At 52.3% G+C, this 26,654-nt stretch overlaps 8 protein-coding genes across 8 annotated transcripts; 5 read left to right on the top strand and 3 right to left on the bottom strand.

The window, feature by feature from the left end:
- Nucleotides 1-8,633: 8,633 nt before the first annotated feature.
- Nucleotides 8,634-10,187, top strand: CCM_03659 (amine oxidase; the record flags this gene model as incomplete). Its single annotated transcript, XM_006668810.1, has 3 exons — nucleotides 8,634-9,210; nucleotides 9,263-9,558; nucleotides 9,609-10,187. The coding sequence occupies 3 exons, from the start codon at nucleotides 8,634-8,636 to the stop codon at nucleotides 10,185-10,187; spliced, it is 1,452 nt and encodes a 483-aa protein (XP_006668873.1).
- A 479-nt stretch (nucleotides 10,188-10,666) lies between these two features.
- CCM_03658 (zinc-containing alcohol dehydrogenase, putative) lies at nucleotides 10,667-11,626 on the top strand (the record flags this gene model as incomplete). Its single annotated transcript, XM_006668809.1, has 1 exon — nucleotides 10,667-11,626. The coding sequence occupies one exon, from the start codon at nucleotides 10,667-10,669 to the stop codon at nucleotides 11,624-11,626; it is 960 nt and encodes a 319-aa protein (XP_006668872.1).
- A 479-nt stretch (nucleotides 11,627-12,105) lies between these two features.
- On the top strand, nucleotides 12,106-12,726 carry CCM_03657 (capsular synthesis regulator component B; the record flags this gene model as incomplete). Its single annotated transcript, XM_006668808.1, has 1 exon — nucleotides 12,106-12,726. The coding sequence occupies one exon, from the start codon at nucleotides 12,106-12,108 to the stop codon at nucleotides 12,724-12,726; it is 621 nt and encodes a 206-aa protein (XP_006668871.1).
- A 1,140-nt stretch (nucleotides 12,727-13,866) lies between these two features.
- Nucleotides 13,867-14,780, bottom strand: CCM_03656 (LysM domain protein, putative; the record flags this gene model as incomplete). Its single annotated transcript, XM_006668807.1, has 2 exons — nucleotides 13,867-14,511; nucleotides 14,568-14,780. The coding sequence occupies 2 exons, from the start codon at nucleotides 14,778-14,780 to the stop codon at nucleotides 13,867-13,869; spliced, it is 858 nt and encodes a 285-aa protein (XP_006668870.1).
- An 82-nt stretch (nucleotides 14,781-14,862) lies between these two features.
- On the bottom strand, nucleotides 14,863-15,165 carry CCM_03655 (uncharacterized protein; the record flags this gene model as incomplete). The annotated part of the gene is made up of 1 exon (XM_006668806.1): nucleotides 14,863-15,165. One exon carries the CDS (start codon nucleotides 15,163-15,165, stop codon nucleotides 14,863-14,865), a length of 303 nt encoding a protein of 100 aa, XP_006668869.1.
- A 1,144-nt stretch (nucleotides 15,166-16,309) lies between these two features.
- CCM_03654 (Cyclin-like F-box) lies at nucleotides 16,310-17,941 on the top strand (the record flags this gene model as incomplete). The annotated part of the gene is made up of 1 exon (XM_006668805.1): nucleotides 16,310-17,941. The coding sequence occupies one exon, from the start codon at nucleotides 16,310-16,312 to the stop codon at nucleotides 17,939-17,941; it is 1,632 nt and encodes a 543-aa protein (XP_006668868.1).
- A 332-nt stretch (nucleotides 17,942-18,273) lies between these two features.
- CCM_03653 (LysM domain protein, putative) lies at nucleotides 18,274-20,065 on the bottom strand (the record flags this gene model as incomplete). The annotated part of the gene is made up of 7 exons (XM_006668804.1): nucleotides 18,274-18,749; nucleotides 18,814-18,973; nucleotides 19,027-19,108; nucleotides 19,164-19,400; nucleotides 19,459-19,578; nucleotides 19,652-19,759; nucleotides 19,815-20,065. 7 exons carry the CDS (start codon nucleotides 20,063-20,065, stop codon nucleotides 18,274-18,276), a joined length of 1,434 nt encoding a protein of 477 aa, XP_006668867.1.
- A 717-nt stretch (nucleotides 20,066-20,782) lies between these two features.
- CCM_03652 (bacteriodes thetaiotaomicron symbiotic chitinase, putative) lies at nucleotides 20,783-26,406 on the top strand (the record flags this gene model as incomplete). Its single annotated transcript, XM_006668803.1, has 19 exons — nucleotides 20,783-21,647; nucleotides 21,703-21,708; nucleotides 21,757-22,061; nucleotides 22,117-22,282; nucleotides 22,340-22,436; nucleotides 22,489-22,999; nucleotides 23,062-23,110; nucleotides 23,157-23,581; nucleotides 23,650-24,132; nucleotides 24,254-24,345; nucleotides 24,403-24,432; nucleotides 24,491-24,542; nucleotides 24,604-24,785; nucleotides 25,038-25,219; nucleotides 25,446-25,588; nucleotides 25,716-25,800; nucleotides 25,855-26,089; nucleotides 26,169-26,244; nucleotides 26,380-26,406. 19 exons carry the CDS (start codon nucleotides 20,783-20,785, stop codon nucleotides 26,404-26,406), a joined length of 4,011 nt encoding a protein of 1,336 aa, XP_006668866.1.
- Between the last annotated feature and the right edge of the window lie 248 nt (nucleotides 26,407-26,654).

Below are 26,654 nucleotides of genomic sequence, written 5' to 3'. Positions count from 1 at the left end.
TGCGCAGCGGGTTGCACGCGCAGACGTGGCTGGCGGCGAAGACGCGCCGCGACGTCGAGGCGTCGCCCGTCGCGCTGAGCGCCGGGTCGTCGAGCGGAATGTCCATGAGCTCGTCCATGTTGCGCAGCACCAGCATGTCCGAGTCGAGCTGCACGATGCGGTCGTACTCGGCGAGCGAAAACGTCGCCAGCTTCGTAAACGTGTCGGCAAAGCGCGGGTCCGCCGAAAAGTCGCGCAACCCGGCCGACGGCGCCAGCCGGTCCACGCGCTGCGCCGGAATCCCGCGCGCCGCCAGGGCTGCGAGCCCGCACGCCGGAAACGTGTCCGTGTATAGCACGAGTAGCGGGTACGCGGATTGGACCTGCCGTAGGGCGTGATGCAGCGTGAGCACGCCGGCGAGGTAGTCGAGGTTGGTGATGAGCGTGGCCCAGACTGCGGTTTTGCGACAAACATTGTTAGCGGCGTTCGGGATTCAACGGCTTCACGGCAAACCAGACGAACCCTTGTCCGAGGGAGCAGCTCTCTTGCGCCGGGTCTGCGTCATGGCAGCGACGGCTTCAAAAATTGGACCAAGAAATGGGTAGACAAAAAAGAGGTAGTTGGATGCGGGAATCAAAACGAGATGCGGGTAAAAAGAGGGCGGGTTTTCGTCTTGCTCATCGGCTTTAATAATTATTGGAACAAAGTGATGCGCCAGTGAGTGACGTGATCGATGGTGGCCGATGGTGGCCCGCCAGTCGCTGGCCTGCATCGAATCGCCGCTCCTCCATAGATAATAGGTACATACCTATTAATAGTAGTTACCTTAGACCTTAGGTAGGTACCAAGGTATACAACAAGCAATTCGGCCAACTCGGCTATTAATAATCAACCGACTTCCTTCCTCTACTTAGAGGCATAGTAGGTACAGATAGTCATTCTTCCTCTAGTCTAGTCTAGTACTATCGTAACAAGGGTACCTAGGCACCCTATCAATTCTGCTTCGACAATCTACAATCATACGCTGAATATCATCAAAAAAACGCCACCCTGATCTGATACAAAATTCCAAACATGATGCACAAACACACAAGCGCTGAAACAAATTGGTAATATCGCTTGCCATGCGTCCTGCAGTGCCCAAAAATTCCTCCTTGTATATTCGTCCACCAGAGACCACCGCTGTGTCATCTAGTGCTTGTATTTCTAGACAAACAGTCAATACCAACGTCATAGCAAAAGCAGAGAGAGTCCATACCTCGTTAATCCTCCTCCGATTATTCGGGTCCATTGCATTCGTCGCCCCCATCAGTGTCTGCCCAATCGCCTTGGTAACCCCCACAGCTGGTCGGAAAATGATGGTCGGCGCCCGCTTCAGCACCACCTTGGCCACACCAGCCGCCGACGCATTCTCCATCACCTCGCCCGGCACCGCGATAATCGCATCTCTTGCCAAGTTCACATCACGCGCCAGCGATCGGTACCCTCCCCGGATCCCTTGAATCACTCCCGTGGGTTGATCCGCGTACAGCGAAATCTGCTTCTTCTCTTCCTCATCCATCTCGTTGCCATCCCAGTTACCCTCCTCTGTACGCTTCTCTGCAAGCATGCCTTCGGCACCAAGCAAGGCATATTGTGTCCCCACCGCCAGCTTGGCTCCCAGCTTGACAATCTCTGTCCCGGTAGTCCGTGCAAATGCTGTCGCGCCCTTGGAGATGCTTCGAAAGACTCGCCCGTCCTTTTGATACTCACGGATCGGAATCTCAATCAAGTCCTTGAAGCCGCTGCCAATATTCACAAGCGAACGCACAGGCGCCAGTCCAGCAATGACCCCGGGTAGCTGATTCGTCCTTACATCCGGTGTCCAAATGTCATTTAGCGTCTGGCCAAGGCGGTCGAATCCCGATACCCCATAGATGATGACGTGCCGAAGAACCAGCCGCGATTCTTCCAACACGATAAAGTTCATAAACTCTGTTGTGTGCCCTGATCGAAGTCCAGCATAGTCGACACGTTTGGGCTTGAAATCTAGCTTGACTGGAACGCTATGAATTTCCGCCCGCTGCACAAACGGCACATCACTCGGCGACGCGTGTACCGGCACCTTGTCGTCCTTGAATTCAAAGAATCGTGTAATAAAGTCGAGTGCATCTTGGTCGACATGGAGTCGCAGAGGCAGGAGCGTCGCTCTCAGTACAATCTCTGCAGCTTCCAATTCTGGAATTGGCTTGACGTTCAAGATCTCAAGGTGCACCATGCTGGTCCCCATCTCTCGCTCGCCTTGATCTTGATCGTATGTCGCGAACTTCCGCCACGTCGACGTCGGCACGTGATCAAAAACATCCAATGTCTGAACACGAACATCGATGCTGCTTTGCGTTTCGCCAGATCCCGCAGGATAGACCACAACATCTGCCTTGACGCCTTGCAGCTCAAAAGTAATCTTGTGGTGTTTACTTCGACTGAGTCGCAGCCGTTTGGGTCTGGGTTGTTGGCGTCGCGTACCACGACCCGTTGTTGTCGTAAAGGCTGTTGTTGCAACAGACTCTGTTTCAGTCGCCGCATCGTTGAGGCCCTCGTTAATCGCTCGGGACAACTCTTGAGGGTCGCGATTCGCGGGGATGCCAATATAGATCGAGTTGAACAGAAAGTCACCAATTGCTTCCCCGTCATCAAACTCTTCCTCTTGCATCTGGGCGCTCACAGTGCGAGACTGGCGTTCCAACGCCCTGTTCTCAACTTCTTGTACCGCTTTACTAATGGTATCGCGGGTATGCTGCCAGTCGTAGCCATCAAAAAGATTCCAAATCACATGGACATCTCGCACCGACACCGTCACGGGGCTCCCTTGAACGAGCGCAGCCGGTGCACTATCATACGAATTCTTGGAAGAGTTCCAGACTTTTGCCACCTGCTCGCCGCTCGCAGCTTGGTCATAGTAATTCTCATGTATCTCCAACTCTTCACTGTCGACCGAACCTTGGCTTGCGGCCGGGTCAAATCCAGTCAGCAGCACGCCTTCGGTAGTATCTTCCATCCGAGTACCCTCCGACAGCATACTTTTCGTAGCATCGAAAAGTTCCTCACCCGCAGATGCGGTGCCATAGTACTGGGAATCGACGCGAAATCGACCGTCGCTTTCACCCGCATCAGAGACGCTGCCAGCCATCTCTTGTGCACCCGCAAAGTCTTGGTCAAAGTCGTATTCGCCTTCGGATCGACCAAATGCCTCAGCAGAGATCGAGGCCAAGAGATCTTGCATGGGCACAATGTTGGTTCTGTATTTGTTCTCCTTGCTTGGTGGTGTTGGCGGCTTCAGAGCATTCGCAAGGGTAATCAGCGTCTGGGTAGAGTCGGCGCAGGTTTCCAGAACAAGCAAGTCATCTCGAAGATCAATAGCCACCTGTTGCTCACCGTCTTCCCCAGGGGCTACCTTGACGACAACCATGGCTGACGAAATATAGCAGATGTCCACATACCCCATTGAACACATGTCAGCAACGAGCGCAGAAGTCGTAGACGACGCCGGCGGCTTCACTTTGACCGAGGTGGGCTCGTCAGTGGCGGTCGATATATCGTCGATGAGAAGCAGTGATGCCTTGTTCACATTGAATGTAGCTTGCATCTGCTCGTCTTTGGGTAGCATGACGTCGAGGTGAGCATCAGTGAGTGCAATAATCAGCTTTGATGGCAGGTTCAATGGATTAAGGCCAATCAGACAATCAGAAAAGGCAATGTCCAGTTTCGTTGGTTTCGCTCCCTTGGATTCCTGAGCAGTAGATTGAGGCTGGCGAGCCAAAGCAGAGTGAGTCTGATCGCCTAGGTTGGCCACCGAGGCGGCAAGCGAATCATCAAAGTCTTGCGGCGTGGCGTCTGCTCCCAGTCCGAGAAGGTCCATGATAGTCTGTACACGGTACTCCACAGCAAGATACCGAAGCTTCAGTTTAATTGTAGGCTCAATTTCGTCGCCAATTATTCGGACCATGAAAACCGGTCCGCGGCTTGGAACATCTTGCGTGGCAGTAAACGGGCTGCACTTGACCAGCTCTTCCACCTTGTTTCTGCTGATTGAGATGGCACCAGCAGACAAGGCAACGAGTGAGGGGAGTGTGATGTGTCCGACTTCGAGGTCTGAGATTTCTCCCGTAAATGTTCCCAGCGTACCACCCACCTTCACACTACCACTGATGCGTTGGACTTTTGCAAGAGTGAGGAGACCGGGCCGGTCATCTTCGGGTAAATATTTCGCAACAGTAGAGAGCTTCGCAAGCTCCTCGGCCAAGCTGGGCAACACTGCCAGTTGGCTCATATTCTTGACTCGCACGGTGACGCCCTCTACAGACGTGCGGAGAACAGAGCCCTTTCTTCGCTGCCGCAACAGTGTATCGACCATGATCTCGTCAGTAGTGTGGTCGTACTTGACTTTGGATGGAATGATAAGCTCAAGCAGCTTCTCCAGGTCCGAGTCATTGGGCATGCTCAGGAACTCGAGGCGGATGCCACTAATGTCCGTACTGATGGCGGGGTCTGCCATGGACCCTCTCAGATAGGGGCCAGATACTCGAATCAAGCTACATGCAATGCCAATACCTTCATCCCGACTGACAATCTTGAACGCGTTGCTTTCTGACGAGACGCTGCAGTCCTTGCCAACAAGTTCGACATAGGTGCCACCGATACGAACGTTGAGCTTATTTTTGGAAGCGACGGATGTATCTTCGGGTCTGATGGGCGTATCGAAGCGGACACCTCGCGGCCTCTGCTGCGGCGTGGGCGGCCTCTTGGCGGGTGGCGTGCTTGACGTTATCGAGGTACTCATGTTGAGGAAGCTGCTTAGACCCCCAAACCAGCCAAACGTCTCATCTAGGCGCTGCAACTCCAGTCGAAATAGCAGTGGCAGAGTTTCCACTTCCGTTCGAATGCCCTCTGCCGATTCAAAGATTCTGACGGCAACATCGTTTCCGGCGGATAGAAAGGTATCTCGCACAGAGGTGCTCATTGGCTTCCCAGCATCAAACGATATAATGTCTTCCTCAGAATAACCAAAACGAAACCTCTCTAGCTCAATCTTGGTTTCATATGATGGGGCTTCCGCACTTGTCGAGGTTGAGGTCAGAGCTAAGCGCCGTGACAAGGCGAGATGCTTCAGTGTCATATTGAGTAAGACTTCTTGTCCAAAGTCAAAAGCGGAAGGATCCAGGGATCGATCGGACGTGTCCGTAACGCCACTCAAGTGGTTCAAGAAGTTGAAAGATATCTGCTCGAGGACGACACTGACTGGCGGTGGCTGGCTTCCCTTCTTTTCCTCCTTTCTAGCAGATTGGGAGACCTTCGGTGGCGTATCGCTGTTCATAGAACTTAGTAGCTTAGTAGTGATCATGTACAGCAGGAAGGCAATAGAGGTATCGAAGCTAATGGTCATCGGTGACATGAAAATTTCGATGCTATCGTCGATCGGTGGAGTCGGGGTACTTTGCTCTGCGTTTCGAGCTTGTGAGAGATGTACAGAAAAGGCCCCAGGCGTCTGAGGGTAGACGGAATGATTCATCGAGGCTGCAAGATGTGCAGTAGATTCGTCCATAGCTGTAGGTACTTTCACATGGCGCTGCAGAGAGGGTACATATACGGACAGGTTGTCGAACTCGAGAATTCTCTTGACAACTTTTGTTGGTCCCTTCGGCGTTGGTGCATCTTCTGGGGTCGTATCACCATCCGTGGTTTCTCGTTCGATTGCACGAGATTCGTCTGCAGTTACCATTGTAGACTTGTCCAGTGTAGATGCGGACAGAGTAGCAGTTGATGTGACCGGTTCAAGGGTAGCGGGTGCGGCTGGGGCCGTTTGACAAATAGAATCCTCGCCCCAAGCACCGGGAATGGATGGACCTAGAAAGGATGGTTGCATTTCTCCGGGTATATCCTCAAGTTCACCCTGGAGCGCAGTTCCATCTGCTGGTTCCGAAGAAACCGCCGCCTCCGGCTCGAGAACAGAAGTGGGCGCGCAGTCCGGCGTGGAGTCCGGCGCAGAGTCCGGCGCGGATTTGGGTTCGGTTTCGGGCTCAGGTCGCGGAGCATGAATCGTAGCTGTGCGCTCGTCTTTCTGGGTAGCACCCTCGTCGGTCTTCTCCTGCGGCTCAGGAGCTGCTTCGACGGGCTCCATCATCTCGTGCGCCACCTGTGACTGCGTAACGCCCTGTGAAAAGGCACTCATGTACATGCTCTCGGCTTCCTCGTGGCTGTAGAGCCGAGACTCTTCTAGATCCTCGAATTGTGATCCATCTGCGCTTAAAAGAGATGACTGGAGATGCGATGACTCTTGAGCAGACGTTTCGGTACTCGCTGGGCGGAAAGGGACTTCTCGCCTAAAGCGTGAGGATGAAAGCTCCGAAGGGTCTATTTGTTGCGAGTTAGCGGCAGAAAATGCAGGCTCTTCATCACTGTCGAATTGGATAGACGCTCCGAAATCGTGATATATTGAAGCACGTGGTGTAGAGGGGGTTTCGCCATCCTCGATATCCATATCGTATGGGATATCCAGGGCTTCTTCGCTGTCTTCGAGGGTTTGAACTGGCTCTTCCGTTTCGGCTGTCTCCAGCAGATGTTCTTTGAAACTTTGTTGTGAGTGAATGGACGACTGAAACATGGAACTTGGTATATCAGAAGGCTCTCTCGATGGTGGGTTTCGAGTCATGAATGGCGACGAAGTCGTAGAGGGCGATATCACCGAGGGAGACCGCGAGAGGCTTGGGAAGACGTTGGCCTCTGATATTAGAAATGCCCGGATACCGTCTATAGAGATGTGGCGTTTGCCCTCCTTGTGAATTATCTTGGGTACATGGCCAGGCACCGTGGATGGAGAAGTGACTCCCTCAATGTCGATGCCGTCGAGAGAGATTTGAAAGGCGATCTGTTCCAGGCGGTTGGATCCGAGTTCGGTCGGGGTCTCCATCTGAAGCTGGAAGTTAACACCTTTGATCTTGACCTGCATGCGATCGAGTATGCCCTGGAGAAAATCGGCAAGGAAGGCGGGCAGAGATAACGCTTGACCAGTGCCCGTCGGAGAACCGTCTTCGCTGCCATCATCGCTCATGGAGACTGATGCCCCGAGATCTTGTGTTTCAGCTTGGAGAGCCTCTTGAAGTTTTCGGCGCTCGGCAGGAGATTCTGTTTCAAGGAAAGATTGTGCGAGATCCACGGCGTTTGGTACAGGGTCGTCGTCGTTTCGTCGGGGGGTATGATCGGGAGCGCGGTCAGGAGGGAGTACGCGTAGTTGCACATCGACACCGTCCACGTCGATTGTGATGGGGCTGCTGTAAAAGTCGACGGGTATTGTAACTCGGAGGAGCAGGACCTTGGACTTTTGCAAGGTAAAGGCGGGCGGGAGGCTTAGCAGCTTCTGGAGTTTCTGCGACGAGCGTTAGTTGGCGCGAGGATAGCAACGGATTAGAGGTACACACATGCAGCTTGACACCAACATCTCGAAACTCGAATACGGTATTTTTTCCGAGGGCAAGGTCTAGGTTATCGAGGTTCAGAGCATCGGCATCCAGCAGCTCGAGACGGGACAGTGCGTAGCGCAGTAGACGCTTGGGCATGCTCGAGCTCGTAAACGACGTGAAAAGCGACGCCATGATGAATATCTGCAGCGTCGACAAGGACACGGCGGATGATTCACTTCGAAGGACAAGGCGCACCTAGCACGGGGTTTGTGGCTGCCTGGCCAGCGCAGTTGGGCCGTTATATATCACGACACGCCCGTCAAGATGCGGGGGAGCACTGTCATGGCGCGAGAGACGGGGAGGGCATGGGTGGCGATGAGTAGAAGAAGCTGGACGAGGTTTATATGGACGGTCTGTGATGAAGAAAGTTGGTTGAGCTGTGATGCAACGCAGCGCAGCCAGTGTAAGAGTTTGGTAGCCTGGGCCGGCAGGTGTCTGTCTGGATGACGAACAACCCTGATCAAGATGGAGGTAGCACAACAAAGCAAAGCTGTGGTGTGGGTGGTTTTTGGAGTGACATCTGTGTGGCTCGGCGCTGGCGGATAGCAGCCTAGAATGGGCCTGGAATGGGCCTGCTAGCCGGGGTTCAGTCTTGGGGTCACTCGGTGGCCAGCCCCGCCAAAATGCCCTGCGCTCGTGACTTGGAGAGCGTGTTCAGGGTGTTTTCAGGGCCTTGAGTGAGCCCATTGGATCCTGCTGCCTTGTGGCCACAGGCAACAATAGGCACCTTAGCCACAGGGGACCTTGTTCACATCGTCACTTGACCTCTGCCTAAATTGCTATAATGAGCAAAAAAAAAGTGATTTTCAAATTAGCACTTAATTAATGTTTAATCGAGAGGCACCTGCATCCCTCACGCCCCAACGCTGTATCACGTACCTGTCACACCCTACGTACCTACCTAGGCAGGCAAAGGAGAATGTAGTCGGAAAATCACGCCAAGGTTAGTACATAAATTGTACAAGTAATTATCCCACCCTTAGTTTACATAGTTGAAATAAGGCAAGAAAGAAACCAAACGAATAAAAACCTCGCTTATTAAAACGCTAACTACTGTATGCTATCTTCGTGCATCAACCACCATACGGACCCGCTAGGACGCTCTGCACCACAGGAGATCGTCGCGACAAGCCATCGGCTTTCTCCCTTGCAACAAGCATGGCATCCAAGTCTAGAGCACACGTCGCGATTATCGGTGCCGGTCTGTCCGGCCTACGCTGCGCCGATGTTCTTCTGCAGAATGGTTTCCAGGTGTCCATCTTTGAGGGCCGAGACCGCATCGGTGGGCGGGTGCATCAGACGCAGCTCGGCAACGGCTTTTGGGTCGACATGGGCCCCAACTGGATACACGGCACCACGGGCAACGTCATCTTGGACCTGGCCCTGCAGACGGGCACCGGTATCGATGACATTGACGACGTTTCCTGTGCGTTTGATGAAGCCGGCCACAAGCTAGACGCCGCTGAGAGCGTCAAGTACGAGACCATCATGTGGGAGATGATCGAAGAGGCGTTTGCGTACTCGGCGACGTCCGAGGCAGAAATTGACCCCAAAAAGAGCTTGATGGACTTTTTCAAACAAAAAGTGCCGCTGAAGATTCCCGATGGCGAGCCCAACGCAGAGGCCAAACGCAAGACAATATATCACCTCTGCGAAACGTGGGGTTCGTTCATTGGCTCGCCGGTGACGAGGCAGAGTCTCAGGTTTTTCTGGCTGGAAGAGTGCATTGATGATGGTACGGTGCTACGCAAAATACATGGCCAAGAGGAAATTCTAACAGGATATAGAGAATCTGTTTTGTGCTGGTACCTATCGCAAGGTCCTGCAGCACGTTGCCGGGGCCGCATTAAACAAGGCCAACATTTCCCTCCAGACAATCGTAAAGAGCATCAACTATAACAAGGACACAACAGGCAACGTTACCGTTCGTCTACAAGATGATACGAGTTATGAATTCGACGAGGTCGTCATGACCGCGCCGCTTGGTTGGCTGCAGAAGAACAAGACCGAGGCTTTTGACCCTCCGCTTCCTGCCTCACTTGCTACCGCTATTGAAGCCATCAGCTATGGCTGCCTGGAAAAGGTATTCGGGTCACTCGAGTTTGCTGTTTTCCCGCCGGCTAATTTGTTCAGGTGTACATCAGTTTCCCCGAGGCGTTCTGGAGAGCCAAGGACGGTCAGCCTGAAGTCGCCAAGGGCTTTATCCAGTGGATGTCGCCCAGTTACCATCCCGAACGCAACGCAAGCCGCTGGCCGCAAGTCGCCGTCGAGCTGTCGAGTCTCGGCCCCGAAGACGCCCACCCGACTCTGCTCTTCTACACCTATGGCGAGCAATCACAGCAGTTGACCTCGGAGCTCGCCAAACGTTCCGACAAGAAAGAAAAGATGGATTTGATCGTCGAGTACTTTCGGCCGTATTATTCTCGCCTGCCCAACTACACGGCCGACGCACCATCTTGCCAGCCGTCGGACTGCCTGGCGACGGAGTGGCTGAATGACGACCTGGCAGGAAATGGAAGCTACGGCAACTTTCAGGTTGGTTTGGAACAAGGCGATGAACATATCCGGACGATGCGCGAGGGGCTGCCGGACCAAGGTCTGTGGTTCGCAGGCGAGCATACTGCGCCGTATGTCGCGCTTGGCACGAGCACTGGCGCGTACTTGAGTGGCGAAGCTGTTGGCGAAAGAATCTTGGAGAAATACGAGCAATAATGTACTCGGCAGGCACGAAGGCTGTCACTATACATTATCTCATGGTATCACTCCTCTAAAATCAAGGATAAAGTTGGCACTTTGTTTGGCAGAAAGTTGGAGAGCGAAAATAAAGCTTGCTGACATGTCGCAGTCATCTTCGGACCTCTCTCTGCATCGGGTATTACAGCTCCACTTGGCCCGACCCGAACCCGACAAGCACGGGGCCCGATAACAAGAAGCTGATGCATCTCATTGTAACCTACACGGCGAATTATGCCATGAAAACTAAGTCGGCAAGCTTTTGTCACGGTTCTATTTAGTAGCATGCCCGAATGGCTTGCATTCTCACTGCGCGATTGCCGATACGACTAGCCCGCCAGCAGCTCGGCAACGCCGTCCGAAGTATAAAACAAGCTTCCCGCTACCACTCGCCTACATGCATCAAACTATATACTACAAGCAACATAACCACGCCGCGCCAAAGAAGAGAAGTCACCATGCCAGAGACAATGCGCGCAGTGCAAGTTCTCGGGGACAAGTCGGCGCCTCAGCTCAGCTTCGTGAGGACCGTCCCCGTGCCCTCTGCGACCAGCGACGAGGTGCTGGTCCGCATATCGGCCGCGGGCATCACCGCCGACGAAATTTCATGGCCAGAACTCTACGAGTCCAACCGTGTCCCTGGTCACGACATCGCCGGTACAGTGATTTCTGTCGGGCCCGACTACAAGGGCAGCGTCAAGTCCGGCGACGAAATATTCGCCATGATCAAGGCCGCGACCCGAGCCGGCGGCCAGGCGGATTTCGTGGCCGTGGGCGGCAACGATGTGGCGCGCAAACCCGCGCGCCTCTCCATGGGCGAGGCGGCGGCACTGCCCATCCCGGTCCTGACAGCATGGGAGGCCCTGCACGAGCACACGACGATTCAAAAGGGGGACAGAGTCCTGGTTACGGGCGCGTCGGGCGCGGTCGGTACCATGCTGGTGCAGATTGCGAGCAAGGTGCTCGGCGCCGAGGTGACGGCCCTCGCGTCTGCCAAGAGCCACGCACACCTGCAGAGTCTTGGGGCCAGCCACTGCATCGACTACCACGCCACGGGCTGGGAATCGCGCGTGGGCGCCGTCGACGCCGTCTTTGACACGGTCGGGAGCGACGTCTACCGGAAGAGCTGGCGCAGCTTGCGACAGGGTGGCACCATGGTCACCGTCGCCGATCCGCCCCCGGAATGGGCGTTTAGCGGCGGCAAGCCAGAGGAGCTGGCGGGGAATCCGGATGCCAAATTTGTGTACTTTATCGTGACCGCCAGCGGCGAGCGTCTGGGCGCGACGGCGTCGTTGTTTGACAGCGGGGTGCTGAAACCGCTGCCCGTGGTCGAGTTTGAGGCGGACGATGCGTTGCAGGCGTGGAAGTATGCCGGGCAGCGGGGGAAAGACGGAAAGGCAGTCATCAAATTTACTTGAACATGGATATATGCTTGGCTGCTATGGTATATCGGCAGAGAGATGCCACTACGACCTGCGCAGGGATATTTTATACGACGACCATGTCATCAGGGTTGGATGGTCTACTTGGTTCAAAGTACAAGCATCACACAGCATCATGTCCTCAAGGCCAAAACCTACATACCTGCCAATTATATACTCTTTCTTGCTATTTTTATTATATCCTGTTTATTGTTCAATTATTTCTCATTTTATTTATGCGCGTTCCCTGACACCAGTCAGTAGAGAGAGGTGTTCAACTACTCATCTTCCGTCACCAGCGACATGGCAGCGCTGTGGATCGCTGCTAGTCTGCCACGCCGATGCTTCCGCGCTGAGCAATACTACTAATAAGCAGCATCGCACGACAGACTCGGTCGTGCAATAAATCCTGCTTTCAGCGCAAAACAATCCCGCCGCGCACAATCAACGCCCCATCATCCCGCAAAATCCCAAGCATGGCCACCACACCCGCGTTTACGGGCAGGGCCCTGCGCATCGTGCTTGCTGACGGGGAGCCCCACGTCATTGCCGCCTTCCAAAAGGCCTTTTCCTCCTCAGACACATACCCGACCATTGTCGGCACGGCCAGCACGCGCGCGGAGCTCACCGCCGCGCTCGGCGCCCAGCGCTGCGACGCCGTGCTCCTGGACATGGGCACGTTTGGCGAGGCGTCGGTGCTGCAGGCGATCCAGGACGGCGGGCTCGGCGAGCTCGGCGAGCCGCCCGTCATCTACCTCTCGCACAGCCCGGCGTCGGACACGCTGGAGAACATTGTGCTGCGCAAGACGGCGGCCGGCGTCGTCAAAAAAGACGACAAGACGGAGCAGCTCGTCTACGCCATCGAGGCGATCCTCGAGGGCGCCCCCGACGAGACGGCGGGCGTCAACCCGAACCGGCTGACGGCGCGCGAGAGAGAGGTCCTCAGGTACCTGCTCGAGGCCATGACGACGGCGGAGATTGCGTCCGAGGTGCACCGCAGCCTGAAGACGATAGCGGCGCTCAAGCAGAGTGGCTGCGATAAGCTGGGTGTGCAGAGTATTGCTGGGCTGTTTAAGCTGAAAGATCGCATTCTTTGAGCATTGCTGGTGAGGATGTGAAGGCGCACTCGTTCTACGGAGCTGGAGCAGAGTGGTTGGATAACCAATAGCAGTCTATGTATAAGGTATTTGTATTCTCCTGAGGGGAAAGGAAGGAAAGATGCTGGTTCTCTTTACTCTGATTGTTTCCCCGTTGGGCGCTTTTTTTGGTGGGCTGCTTTGGTTAGTTGTTCTGGCCTAATTTTTACTGCATTAGATTTGGATCTGGATCTGCCACTTGGTCTTGTTCTTGTTGTGGGTTTAATGGTTAATATGGTTTGTTTGCAATGAAACTTGGCACAAAAGGGATGTATTTTTGGGATTTGGTCTTGGGGATGAATAAAGTATTTGATCTAATAATGACGTATCTATGTTGGTGGTGTGGATGCCGGCACCGGATTGTTTGAATACTTGACCTCTGGTTAAGATGCTTTGGTGCGAGAGCATAGACCAGCCGCCCTTGGATGTCGGGCCTATTGTCCAAAATTCAAGACCTATTATTCGAGATATCGCCGCCCACGGGAGGATCACGGTTGAAGACGGGATGGACGGGGAGCATAGGTATAGAGCAACGATCACCTGACGTCCAGACGTCTAACCTGCCACACTCCTAGCTATTATTATAGTTACACTAGAACATCTAGCATGAAGCATGGTTTAGTTACTTAGCAGCCTGGTCTGCGCTGTGTGGCAGTCATCTCTGCACGCAGGATCTCTGTTATAAAGTACTACGGGGTACAACTGGTGGGATCGCGGGGATCACCCGCGGTTACACACGGCCGCGCTGCCTGCCTGGCTTTCGAGGCACTTTATATTTAGTTCTATTCATTTATACGGTCGACTGCATATTATCCACGTTTCTTTAGTGTAGTAATTAAAAGCTCTGTTGCGAACTGGCTGGAAATATATCCGTAGCTAAATTAAGATATTTAACCTAAGAGGCGCTGTTTATAGTTATGGTATAGAAGGATGACCGGGAATTAAACTGTTTAGTGGATTTAGTATGTAAATTAAAGACGTAATGGCTCTCATAATGCTACTACCGCCTTCACCTTATCCTTATCCAGACAGATCGATCAACTTACGAGGCCATTCAGTGAGTGTAAAGATGGAAAGGATGGGAAGACGGGCAGCGAGTGCTTACCCATTGGCCGGCTCAGTCGATGTCGGTGTGCTGGACGTGGACGGCGTAGAGGTGGGAGTGCCAGGAACACCAACGCAGTAGTAATAGGCTGCCCACAACCCCCCGCAGTCCTTGCCCACGGCTGGATTCCACTTGATGAAATCGTCGAGAGAAAAGGTGCCGTAGCTGTCGACAATCTCGCCACAAGTATCCCCAGCTTTCGCGATGTAGAACCTCTGGCACGAAGCGATTAGGCCACTCTGCGTAGGGCTGGGAGCCGGAGAACCCGATGGCGACGAGGAAGACGTGGTAGTCGGCGTAACGCCGTCAACGACGACGCAGTAGTAGTAGCTCGCCCAAAAGCCGTTGCAGTTCTGGTCCACAGCCGGGTTCCATTGCATAAACTGGCTCAGGCTGAGGCCGTACTTGCCGGTCACGCTGGCACAGGTGTCGCCGTTGACAGCCATGTAGTAAGTCTTGCAGTCTGTCTTGATGCCATCCTGGTGAGGCGAAGGGACTTGCGGTGGTGGAGATGTAGACGTGGAAGTTGTTGTTGTCGACGATGTAGGGGGAGGAGTCGTGATGCTGCCGCCATTGTTCACCTCAATGCAGTATGAGTAGCCGACCTTGAGGCCGCTGCAATCATCCTTGACAGAGGGATTCTAACACTACAATTAGAGGGGAGACCAACAGCGTGTGCCGTGCAGAGACAACCTACCCAGGCAACAAAGTCTTTGTGTGCCAAGCCCCAGTCAGACTCAATGGAAGCACAAGTATCGCCCTTCACTGGTTCGTACCAGAAAGTGCATTGGTTAGTTGTACCCGGCGGTGCTGTCCCGCCTGGCTCACTAGCAAGCTGATGCGGAACGCGAGTCACGTTGGCTGCAGCGCCAGAAACGCAGGCCAGGGCCGCATATGTTGAGATCTTCATGGTACTAGACTGGGAGGAGTATTCCAGAGGCTATGGTTCGTCACGCCCATTCTCCCACAGAACCGTTGCTGACTTTCCACGTTTATAGGTGCCCGGACCAGGATGGGTTGTCGTGAGGCTCGCCAACGCCACCCCAGCGTGCCATTGCTAGCTGGGAAAGCTGAACAACCGTGTCGTGCCCGATCAGTGATGCATCGCCCGCTCGTACATACGCCCGCTCGTACATACGCCCGCTCGTACATACGCCTGCTCGTACATACGCCCGCTCTCTATCCCTAGTGTGGAGTTCCTCGGTTCGCGCAGCAGGCTGTGGCGCGCGCTCAATGCGCCAGCCCCCATGGAAGACGCCAACGGAGATGATATCCAAGACGGGTTCAGGTACCATGAATGAATCGTACCTTGCGTTGTGGCGAGTACAGCGCAGCGTCTCGCCTAATAGAGTCAACTAGTGGGGAATTCTCACCAACGTCGGCGTTCGGATATGGGCCGATATGGTCCAGAATGATCGGCAGTTCATCAAGTGGCGGATAGTTTGAATGCTGAGCACGATCAGGCTGCAGTGATTACTCTCGGCGCGATGGATAGGGAGGGCCGCCGTCAGTTTTGTTGGCACCCACCACCTCTGAGCCGCCTTGGTTCCATGGTTTGTGCAGGAATCGACTGGGTCACGGTGGAGAGCTGGTAAGAAATACAAAAATAGTTCCTTGGCGGACCTTGCAAGGCTGCCATGCCACCAACAAGCTTGGGACAATCTGCGGAACTGCTGTTTTAGGGAAATTTCAGCGCTTGGTGCGTGCAACGATTCATACAGTGGGTGGCAGGTATTTACATAGATTTCAGCTCGACAGTACCCTTGCCCTAGATAGGCAGCTCAAGACAGTGGGTATGCTGACTTCAGTTGGATAGGCTGTGCAATCCCATGCCGTTGCGAATTTCTCAATCCGTTCTGCAGGCACGGTAGGGCGCGGATGAATCCGGCGCATCCCTCTCATGTGCCTGGGCAATTTGTGCATGCACAAGTAAATTAGCCGTGAGTCTTATAATTTATTACCAAGCACATCTCCGTTTATCTTCTCCGTTGGCATCGATACCTGGCAGGGTCAAATACTCTCTGCCACCCACTGTATCTCACTGGTAGATAGAACCTGAATTTTGTGAAGATCATTTTTCGGACAAGAAAGAAAACTATCGGCAATTCCATGACCTGAGCAGGCGATGAATATGATCATCTAAGTAGTGGTTCGAAATTGGGGCTCCAAGCGAGGGCGAGGTGGTGGTCGTAACTAGAGCTTAGACGAGGTTTGTAAAATACATCACATCGTCTCAAGTAAAACATCACAATAGACAGTACTATGAAATAGTAATAATCAAGTTTGAAGACGTCGCGATTGAGACAATCAGAGTCCATAACGGGATGCAACAAGGGCATTACTTCACGTGACTCAACACATTCTCTTTGTCTGGTCCCGTTATCCGGTTTAGATCTCACACAACACACACAACACACACAACACTCATCAGCAAGAAAAATGTCCTCGCCGGAAATAGATACTTGGACCGGGCTGCCGCCGGAAATCAAAACGTCCATTGCCCAATATTTGGATAATAAAGATTTGAAGGCACTCCGGCTCACCAATTCCTCCTTCTCAGCCAGCGTCACGTTACGCCTGCCGAGGGTCTATTTATCGCTACATCCTCGTGATATAGCCGTCTTTAAGGCTATAGCGGATCATCCTCTCCGTCAGAAGGTCACCGAAATCGTCTACGATGATGCTCGGCTGCCTAGGCTGTTCCCCTTGAGCGCCGAGGAACAAAAACAGCGTCGCGAAAACCCCCTTTTTAACGAAGCTGAGGCGGAGGAATACGGCGAGATCAACCATCTCAATAGAGTCTTCCACGGTGAGGCCAGATGGTCAACTTGCCCCGTGGAAGAGTGGTACCGTCGAAGGCTAGAGAGGATCGCGGATGACGCGAGGGCGAGGTATAGCGACATGAGCCCTAAGCGTTATCCAGTTGTGACCGAGCGGGCGCTTAAAACGGCGGCACAACCTGATGCGAAGGTCTCTCTGGGCCTGTATCAAAAGCTTTATAAGGAGCAGGTGAAAACCGCCGAGGTGGACGCTGATATCGAGGCTCTACGCTATGGAATCGGCCGCTTCCCCGCTCTGAAGCGCATCACAATTACGCCGGCCGCTCACGGAGCTCACTACAGCCCCCGGTACCATACACCAACGATCCGTTCCCTCCCCTTTGGGCTCAACTATGTGCTCCCTCGTGGCTGGCCATACCGCAATGATAATTTTCTGCAGTATACCCCGGCATGGCCTCGTGCTCCTATGCAGAGCCTAGCAGCAGAAGAACATCGGATGCTGTGGCGAGGCGTTGTCTCTATACTCCAGATGTTGGCCCAACAGCCGCATCTGGTGCCGCCGGAGCTTGTGTTTGATGTGCACGGGTTAAACACCGGCCTCAACCCGCACATGCTCGGCCAGCCGTCCGTGGACTACGACAACCTAGCCACCGTTTTGCAGCGAGGATTACGGCGTCTGGACCTACCGATTATAATCGGAGGATTGGAGGATGAAGGTTGGGACCCTCTTATCAATGGAAACTTTCGGAGTCTCCTCGAAAAGGCTCCCGGCCTTGAACACTTTCGACTTCGCGCTGACGCTTCCGATAACGGGCCCTCATTCCCACCTCTTCAATCAATGCTTCCTGTGGAAAAGTGGAAAAACCTTAGACACTTTGGCATTTCTGAGTTCGTCGTGAATATTGACGATTTGATATCAACACTTGCGCTACTGCCTAAATCTCTACGTTCCGTGGAGTTGACCTTCCTGTACTTTGCAAATGGATCTTATAGAGCGCTATTTGATGCCATGAAAACCAGGCTTGACTGGCCTTCGTGGCCGAGCGGCCAACGACCTACGGTTACCGCCGCTCTGCCAGATTATCTCTTCAATCCCGAGTCAACATGTGGTATTTGGATTAGCGATGTGGTTAACGAGTTTTTATACGGCGATGGAGAGAATCCCATACAGTGGGGCGATAAATGGGTTCACTATGGCGTTGGAACTATGAAAGATGAGCTCGACTGTGACTGGGAATTGCCCAACTTACAATACCAAGACCTCTTCCGCCTTGGCCATTACTCGAATTAGGGTTCCCGTTAAAGAAAAAAAAAACTATTTGATGGACTGGGAAAAAGATCACTAGGGAAAGTACTGCTAATATATGAATTAAGATGATTTTATTCACATTTCACAGATACCCCCCTTAGGCTTACAGTAGCCCTTCCCTCAATACATGAGAAACACAAAGATGTCTAGGCTTCCGCCTCCACAAAATTGAGCTATCTGTCGATATAATTCTTTCACACAATCCAGGGCGTCAAGTCTGGCACTGTTCTTATTGCGCAGCTATTGAAAAAAAAGGTCAACATGAATAAGCCATCCAGCGAGTCTATTACTACCGAGAGATGTATCTACTATTACTAATGGGATGCCCCAACGCAAACGTAATTCCCAGTCTTCATGTTCTTGCAAGCAGATCCAATATCTGGGTTCCATTTGAACAAGTCCGACAGTCCGATTCCATTAGCTTTACAGAGTGATCCAAACTTGTCCCCGTCCTTGACCTGGTAAAATTTGTTACAATAGTCAATCATACCCGGCTGGGTGGGAGTCGGCGTGGCGACCGGCGCGGAAGTGGTCGTCGGGGTATCATCATCGTCATCATCGGGAGGATTACCATTTGGCAGCGTCGAGATGCAATAGTTCGTACCGATGACCAGGCTGGTGCAATCAGATCCAATAGAAGGGTTCATCTTGTAGAACTGCGCCAAATTGAGCTGGGCCATGGTCAAGACGCTGCTACACGTCTCGCCCTTTCGCACGAGGTACCATGATGTGCAGCCCGAGATTTCACCCGATGCGCGGGGAGACGGGGGGTCCGGCGTGGGCTCTCCTACTAGCCATCAGTATATATATGCGGTGCTATACCTTTGGGTATACTGTCTCGCGGTCAAGCTTACCCGTGGAAGTCGAAGTGGGAGTCGGCCGCGACAATTCAACACAGTATTGCGTGCCTCTGGGCACGGTACATACAGCAGGAGAGGGCGTGGGGTCAGTCGCACCCCCGGTTGTTGACGACTGAGCGGCTAGGTTTAAAGATGGATTCCATAGCCGAAAGTCCTATCAGTCCACATAAGTATACCAGTCTCAGAGAGATGGGGAGGGGTTCATACCTCTAGAGAGATCTCCCAAGTAAAGGCCCAACCATCGCAAGTGGAAAGAGCTGTATCGTCACTAGGATCGAGCCAGGAATATCTGTTGTTGCGTTTCTTAGTTCATCCCTTGTCTTGATTCGGCTTGGCTGACGAACCTATAGCAATCAACTCGTGTACCACTAGCCGTCGGCACTGCAGCCTGGGCGGACGGGCTAGAGCTCGATCCTGAGTTAACCCTGATAGTCGTTTTGACAGGTATAGGAGTGAATGGGGGCAGAGAACGCTGGCCGTAGCCCGGGTAGTCCTCAATGCGGCCGACGGGCTGGACGCAGTAGTAATAGCCCTGCTTGATTGCTTTGCAATCGTTACTGGCTTCGGGGTTTAGAAAGACGCTATAGTAAACTTGGTTAACTTGGGGATTTGTGAAAAAAAAAAACCAGCACCACTCACAAGTCTTTTTGGGTAATGCCCGCCTTGATTGCTATGGTACCGCAGTCTTCATCAGGACCAAGTTGGTAGAATCGGCCACAGTTGGGGTTGGTCTTGTCTCCTGTAGGAGATGGAATTGTTCTGCCATCGATTTAGTATGTAATGCAAAATTTGAGGGATTTCATCTCATATAAATAAGGTGGTCAATACTTACGCTGGGGTCGAGGCTGTTGACGAAGCACCAACAGTATTGGTGGAAATGGCGAAGCCCGTGTCCGTCGGGTTGCTTACGCAAATGCCTTGGGAAAAGCTCTCCAAGTTGCTGAATCAATTAGCATTTCAGTTAGTATCAGCATAGTGACGGGGAGTGCACTTACTCGCAAGAAGGACTCAACTTTGGGTTCCAACGCAGTAGCTGAGCATAGGTCGCGTTTGTCTTATAAAAGACAGTTTCGCAGCTGTCACCGCTTTGAACAGTGTAAAGAGTACAATTGGATGTAGAGTTTGCCACGGACGCACAATTGAAAGTCGCTGTGGACTGATTGTTGAAAACATGTTCGTTTGAAGCAGCTGCCAAGCCAAGAAGGCCAGCAGCGCTGCATACCAACGCAACAAACATGGACTGCATGGTTGCGTTGCGAGTATAATCAACGATGAACAAGTATGAACACAAGAAGTAGGTTGACTGTTTTGTTTATGCTCGGCAGCTCATCTCGTATCGGGAGGGAATGGCCAGTTTCGGGGTTTTCGGGTTGAGGCATCGGCTTATGGGGGTAGCATGCAGGCACCGCCCAAGGCTCGGCTCGGCCCCTTTACCAAAAGAGGTTATACACGGCGCCCAATATCTTAGTCTCGCGACGCAAGGCTACCACCAAAAGAGGTGATATGTGGCGCAGAAACTCCTGGTTTTTTGCCTTTTCGGGATACAATCGACGATCGCCCCTCCGAATACAGGGTTTAGCCATGAAATATGCCATTGCCGAGTCAGTGGACTAACACCACATTACACAAATGACTCTCCTAGCCTCAGCCTCGAAGGGAAGTCCTACCAGGGACTGGGGTCATTGTCGCGGCGGCCGGGGCTCGATGTGCACGGTGTAATTGCGGGCGGCCGAAGGGGGGGCCGAACTCCCGGTTTGGGGCATATCGGGAATGCCGTTAGGCTGAGAAACTGGCAGGGGTGTTTTCTTTCCTCGCATCTTGCCTGGGTGTGGATGGATGTAAGAGCAAGATATTCGGCCAGGAAGATGCAAACCCGCGAAAATATATTCAATAAGTACGTGTGCCACTGCCCTGACTGAGTCTGGTACAGTCAAGGCTGCACTTGCACCATAACCTCGTTGCCATGGCTCCCCGCAGTTTTACCCAGGTTGCCAGGCTACTTGCCCTCGCAGCTACTCAACTTTCTTTTGCCCATTCCCTTGTTAATAATAACACTCATTCACTTGCTCAAAACAATACACACCATAATGAAACCCATGCGCAGAATAGCGTGTCTAAGACGAGCGCCAGCCGCTTGGGACTCCATGGGCTGGATGCGGCTGCCGCGGACAAACCTGGTCAGGATGACCACACGTGTGGCCCCGATCGCCCTTGCAAGAACAAGGCCTGCTGTGGCAAGTCTGGCTGGTGTGGCTACAGTCCAGATTTCTGCGGCACGGGCTGTCAGTCCAACTGTGATGCCAAGGCAGAGTGTGGACAGTATGCCTCGCCTCAGGGCAAAACCTGCCCCCTCAACGTCTGTTGCTCCGAGTTTGGCTTTTGCGGTACCACCACCGAGTTTTGCGCTCCTGGTTGTCAATCCTACTGCAACCAGCCCAAGCCCCCGGGCGGCTCGGGTAACGATGTGCGAACTCGCGTAATCGGTTACTGGGAAAGTTGGAACTCACAGCATCCGTGTGGACGGATGGGCCTTGACGAGATCCCCGTCGAATTACTGACTCATCTCAACGTTGCCTTCGGATACATCAGTGAAGATTTTCGAATCACCAACATGGACGGTATTAGTGACGATCTATATCGTAACATGGGCAATGTCAAGGCTCGCAATCCCGCACTGAAAATCTCGATTGCATTAGGCGGATGGACCTTTAATGATCCTGGTCCCTGGCAAAACCGATTTTCGCAAGTTGTCGCGACCGAGAATAGCCGAGCTACATTCATTAAAAACCTTTTGGGATTCTTGTCCGAGTATGGCTATGACGGTGTCGGTAAGCTGGAACCCGTGTCGCAGAAGACCAGAACACAAGCTAACGCAAAATACAGATTTCGGTTAGTTGCCATCCCTATTGAGAAGTGCATGGCTAACAAATTCTCTAGACTGGGAGTACCCTGGGGCAGATGATCGCGGAGGAACTGATGCTGATCCTGTCAAGTACGTCGTGTTGTTGCAAGAGCTCAGGGCAGCCATCAGTGCCAGCGGACACGATTATATTGTCACTTTCACCGCTCCGTCATCATACTGGTATCTACGCCACTTCCGTGTTAAGGAGATGGAAGCCTACGTCGACTGGATCAACCTGATGAGCTACGATATCCATGGTGTTTGGGACGGTAATAATCCAATCGGAAACCATATCCTGGCCCATACAAATTTGACAGAAATTGACTTGGCGCTTGACTTGGTGAGTGTTCCCAAGGCAGTCATAATTTTCCAAGGCTAACTTACTCCATTAACAGTTTTGGCGCGTTGGGGTCGCACCGTCTAGCATTGTTCTCGGTCTTGGTTTCTACGGTCGTTCCTTCACACTCTCAGACACAAGCTGTTGGAAGCCAGGGTGCCTGTTCAGTGGGCCTGGAGCAGCCGGAGAATGCACTGCCACCGCGGGCATTTTATCTTACAGAGGTATTGCATCTTGTCCTAAATTTCATGCCTGACGTGTAAGCGCTAACATGACTGCAGAAATCCAGCAGGTTCTTCAGAAGAGCGGCGCGACTGCGTACCTAGACACTGACGCGGCTGCAAAATACGTCGTGTACGATAAAAACAGCTGGATTTCGTAGGTGAACGTCCAAGTATAGTCACTAGCTAATTCTCACTGACAAATGTAGCTTTGATGATGCCGAGACATTTGAGCTCAAGATCCAGTACGCTAATAAAATCGGGCTGGCCGGTCTGATGATATGGGCTATTGACTTGGATGATGGAGATCTGAGCGCTTTGGAAGCTGTAACAAGCGTCAAATCGGGTGTGAACCGAAAATTTGATCTGACTGCTCTTGGTAACCTATTTCCGAAAGAGCTGCTGCCTCCACCAGATGCGGATGTCAACTACGGCCTCATGACATTTGGTCGCGAGGGTCAGGACGGATACAGCAATCCTCGCGGTCATGCTTTCGGCTTCATATTGGTAGCTGGCGAGAAGCACGTTGTTTCATCCTTGCAAAACCGCGACGGCTTTCCTGAGCCTATTACTTTCTTGGACTGCCCAACAGACATCGGTTCGGCGCCGGACAACTCTACTCATACTGCCCGGGTTGTTTGTCTCAACGAAGACGTTAAAGGGTGCTTTCAACTACTCGAAGGAGGTATAGAGGGGACGGTACTCCAAATGCCAGACGAGGTGAGCAGAAACGCATTCTTCACGTATCTTGCACAGACACTAATCGTGACGCCGTCTGATAGTGCGGACGGGGCTCTTTGGGGAGGGCTATTGCAATGGAAGCGTCAAAGGGTAAGATAAATTTATTTGCTTCGGAGGTAAATTAACACGGATATAGACCAATCCATTCCCGCCTATATACTCGCCAGCAAGCAAGCAACGTCTGAAGTCTTTGATCTGCTTTTCGATTTTGACGTGATGCTCATGCGACGCGATTCGGAAAAGACCAGCATACGGATCGACGTGACCAATGCAGCAGATTACTGGGACAGCATAGACGACTCACCTGGTATCCAATCCCGAGACCTGCATGAACGATTTTTTGCACCAGAATCCCTGCAGTGGAAGCAGAGATTTGACAGCGCCAACGTTTCCTACAAGTCTGATGCCGCTATCAAGGTGAAAAAGGATATTGATATATCGTATCTCTGGCATAGTGCTAAAGAATGCACTGTGGCCTCTGGAAATGGATTTATTGAAGGACTTGCCGCCTACGTCTCCGGAGCGCTAGATATCTCATTGACGTATGGCTTCTCTGCCATTGTAAGTATATTACGATCTTGCCATTCCTCGTTAGGGGATCGAATCTTGGTGCATCTAACACTCCGCAGATTAACGGCTACGGACTTGACACAGTTCAACAAGCAGCTGGTTTCATAGGACCAGTGGGCACGGCCGATCTTTCATACGGTATCAGTGGTGTTGCCGATATCGACATTGCCCAGTCTGGCATGGGGAACCCAGCAACCAAAGTGGCGAAGAAAAATTATCTCGACACCCACAAGGCTTCCGCTCGCGCGTGGCCGTTTCTGTCTTACATAAACTTCAACCCGTATTATCGCTTGGCTTACACCATGGCAACTTATAACTCCACAGATCGAGAGTATCCCAGCCCGACAACCTTTGATGGTTCTGTGCGCTCCCGAATGGTTACCAACTATGGCGATGTTACCACATATTTTCCTCCACTCAATGATACCGTTGAAGTGTCTCCCAAAAATCTCAGCGAAATCTCCGTCTCCGACAAGAACATCCTTTATAGTTCTCCCGAACATGGCGGAGTAGTCGTCCTGCAAACAATCCTCGAATTTGGAGTTGACATTTACATAGAGCGACTGAACACAGCAAAGTCGCCACCAACTAAGCTGATGGGAATTAGTGGCACGGCAAGTTGCTACTTGGCCTGTTTTGGCGAAGACTAACAACGTCAATCAGATGAGCGCGGGCCATACTGCTTCGGCATCGTATCGATACTATCCTGGAGATCTTGCGCATTACAACAAATCGTGTATCGATTATAGCTGGAGGTGAGCAAAAGGACTTTATAAATCACTTGTCATAAGATGCCTACTGACAAAAGCCAGCGATAACTTTTGGCAGACAACTGATGACTCGTACGTCTCGCTGAAATTGTCAACAAATGCGACGGGGTAGAGCTTACTATACAAACAGTGAGAAACTCGGATGGAGCAGCTCCTCAGTGTTCGAATTGTACCACCATGAGGTACGCCCCAATTCGGTTCGCTCTGGCTAGAATGGCTTTGATGCTAATATGGGCCTCTTAGAAAACTCCGGAAGATGCCGAAGTTTGCTATGCTGAGCCTGATGGCGGTAAGGAGGGTTATATGCCAGGCTGGGGCTATGGTTCCGGTTCAAACATTGATCCCACAACATTTGTCGGCGCGGACAACCAGGGTTCGGTACCCCTACCAGACGTGTTTCTTGACAGTCAGATAAACTGCGACAAGTGCGTTTCCTGCAATTCTGCAGATGGTCTTACCAAAAAGAGGAAGCGGAAAGAATGCTGTGGTTGCGTGAACCTGGATATCAAATTTGGCTACAACGATATTGGAAAATGCTTCGACTGCCAAAACGACGACGAATTTTACCCCGGGGACGGCAGTGCTCTTGCTTCCAGAAAGAGCGGCAAGGCAACACTAAGTTCCAAACACGTTAACGTCTGCAACAAGGGACGAATCACTCTCAACTCACCTTATAGATATCCCGCTTTCCCCGCAACGTGTACGTATCCGTGGGACCATATCGAAAACAACAAATGGGACAGCATTGCGAGGTACTGGGGCAATTCGTCGATGTCCTGCGACAATTGGTCAACGACGGCTTTGCAAGACGCAGATGAGCGCGATATTGGAGGCAAAATGTGTCGCGCCAAATACAACAGTAGGTTTTTTCAGGGCAAACTGAACAGATAAAACCCAACAGAAGAGCGGAGAGCTAAGGTATACATCTCTAGCGGAGCACGTTTTCGAGGCACAGCTCATCAGCGACTTTTTCACGCTGTGGTTAGACAAAGGGACCATCACCAAACCGATGCCAGCAATCCAGGGTCCCGTACAAGGGCTATCATGCAACCATACCGGAACCTACATAGCTATACCGTACTCAGGGGCTCCATGGCAAATCAATAACAGCAGCGGCGAGAGAGTACCTGCGAGTTTCACGCAGTTACTTCACTCTGAGCTTGGGAACGAATCCCACTTGGACAGATTGACAGTTTTCCTGGCCAGACCGAACAGAATGAAAGGAGCAGTGAGTACTTTCCGTTCTTTGGCCCCTCCCTTATTCCATTTTATTATACTGGGCTCTCTGTTCCTACCCGATCCACAGTCCCTCGGTTCTGCGTATCCGTGGTGGAGTGCTGATGCCTATTTACCAGATGTTTTCCGGAAGCAGAGCAGTGGCCAAGGATAAGTACATCGGAATGGATGTCCAGGAGCAGCTGCTGGCTATAAAGGACATGGGTAAGTAGCCTTGGACCCGTCCTCTTCTACAAACTCAGAGACCTGACTTTCCAGGCATGGTTTTTACGTACATGAATGACCCCAAGGTTTGGGACGCTTTCTGCAAAACCTACGAAGCCATGTACAAGCATATGGAGAACTACAACGACTGGTGGGTGAATACTCAGGAGAGCACCCACGGCAAGATCCCAAAACTCCAAGACATGTTCAAGGAGTATATGCGGGTGACACTCCGGTCCTTCTCCAACCGTGCACAGGATGAATTTGCCTGGGCCTACAGCCAGAGAGCGTAAGTAATTGCACCGTGTTTGCTCCTTATTATTCTCAGGAGTGTATGGACTTGGCTGACAATCTTCTTAAACGAATAGGGCTGACGCCGGTAAGAAGCCTTTCAGCGCCTACTGGGCTACCAACAACTCGATAAACAAAAAGTTGTTGAAGTTGGTAGGTACCTGCCCGAACCTGTGAGGCGCCGCTGGCAATCATTCTTTGCGCTCAAGCCTGGAAAGCCGCCGACCGCGCGCAAGATCTAGGCTTATTTCTCAGTGTATACTTTTGCTACGGCTCCCGCTGTCATAGCTGCCTCCGGACCAAGCGTCTAGATAAATTAGTTACTATTAAATTCCTAGTCGGCATCCTCGCTGCTTCAGTAGTGCAACTCAGACATACGGAATACGCCAGCTTCTCTCTGCTTGCCATATTGGGGGACAAAGTAATATGTGTATAATAAGGGCAATATTACTTAAGGGATGCTACCCTTAGCTAAACTTACCAAGGTACCCTTAGGTAAGGTGTATCTATATTCGAAATAGCCGTGTAAAGGCCGGCGGAAAGTTGGCACATGCTCGACACTT

This window comes from Cordyceps militaris (assembly GCF_000225605.1).
Source record: "Cordyceps militaris CM01 unplaced genomic scaffold CCM_S00003, whole genome shotgun sequence".
Classification (NCBI taxonomy): Eukaryota; Fungi; Ascomycota; class Sordariomycetes; order Hypocreales; family Cordycipitaceae; genus Cordyceps; species Cordyceps militaris.
Note: the sequence above shows the minus strand (reverse complement) of the source record. Positions and strands in the feature narration are given on the sequence as shown.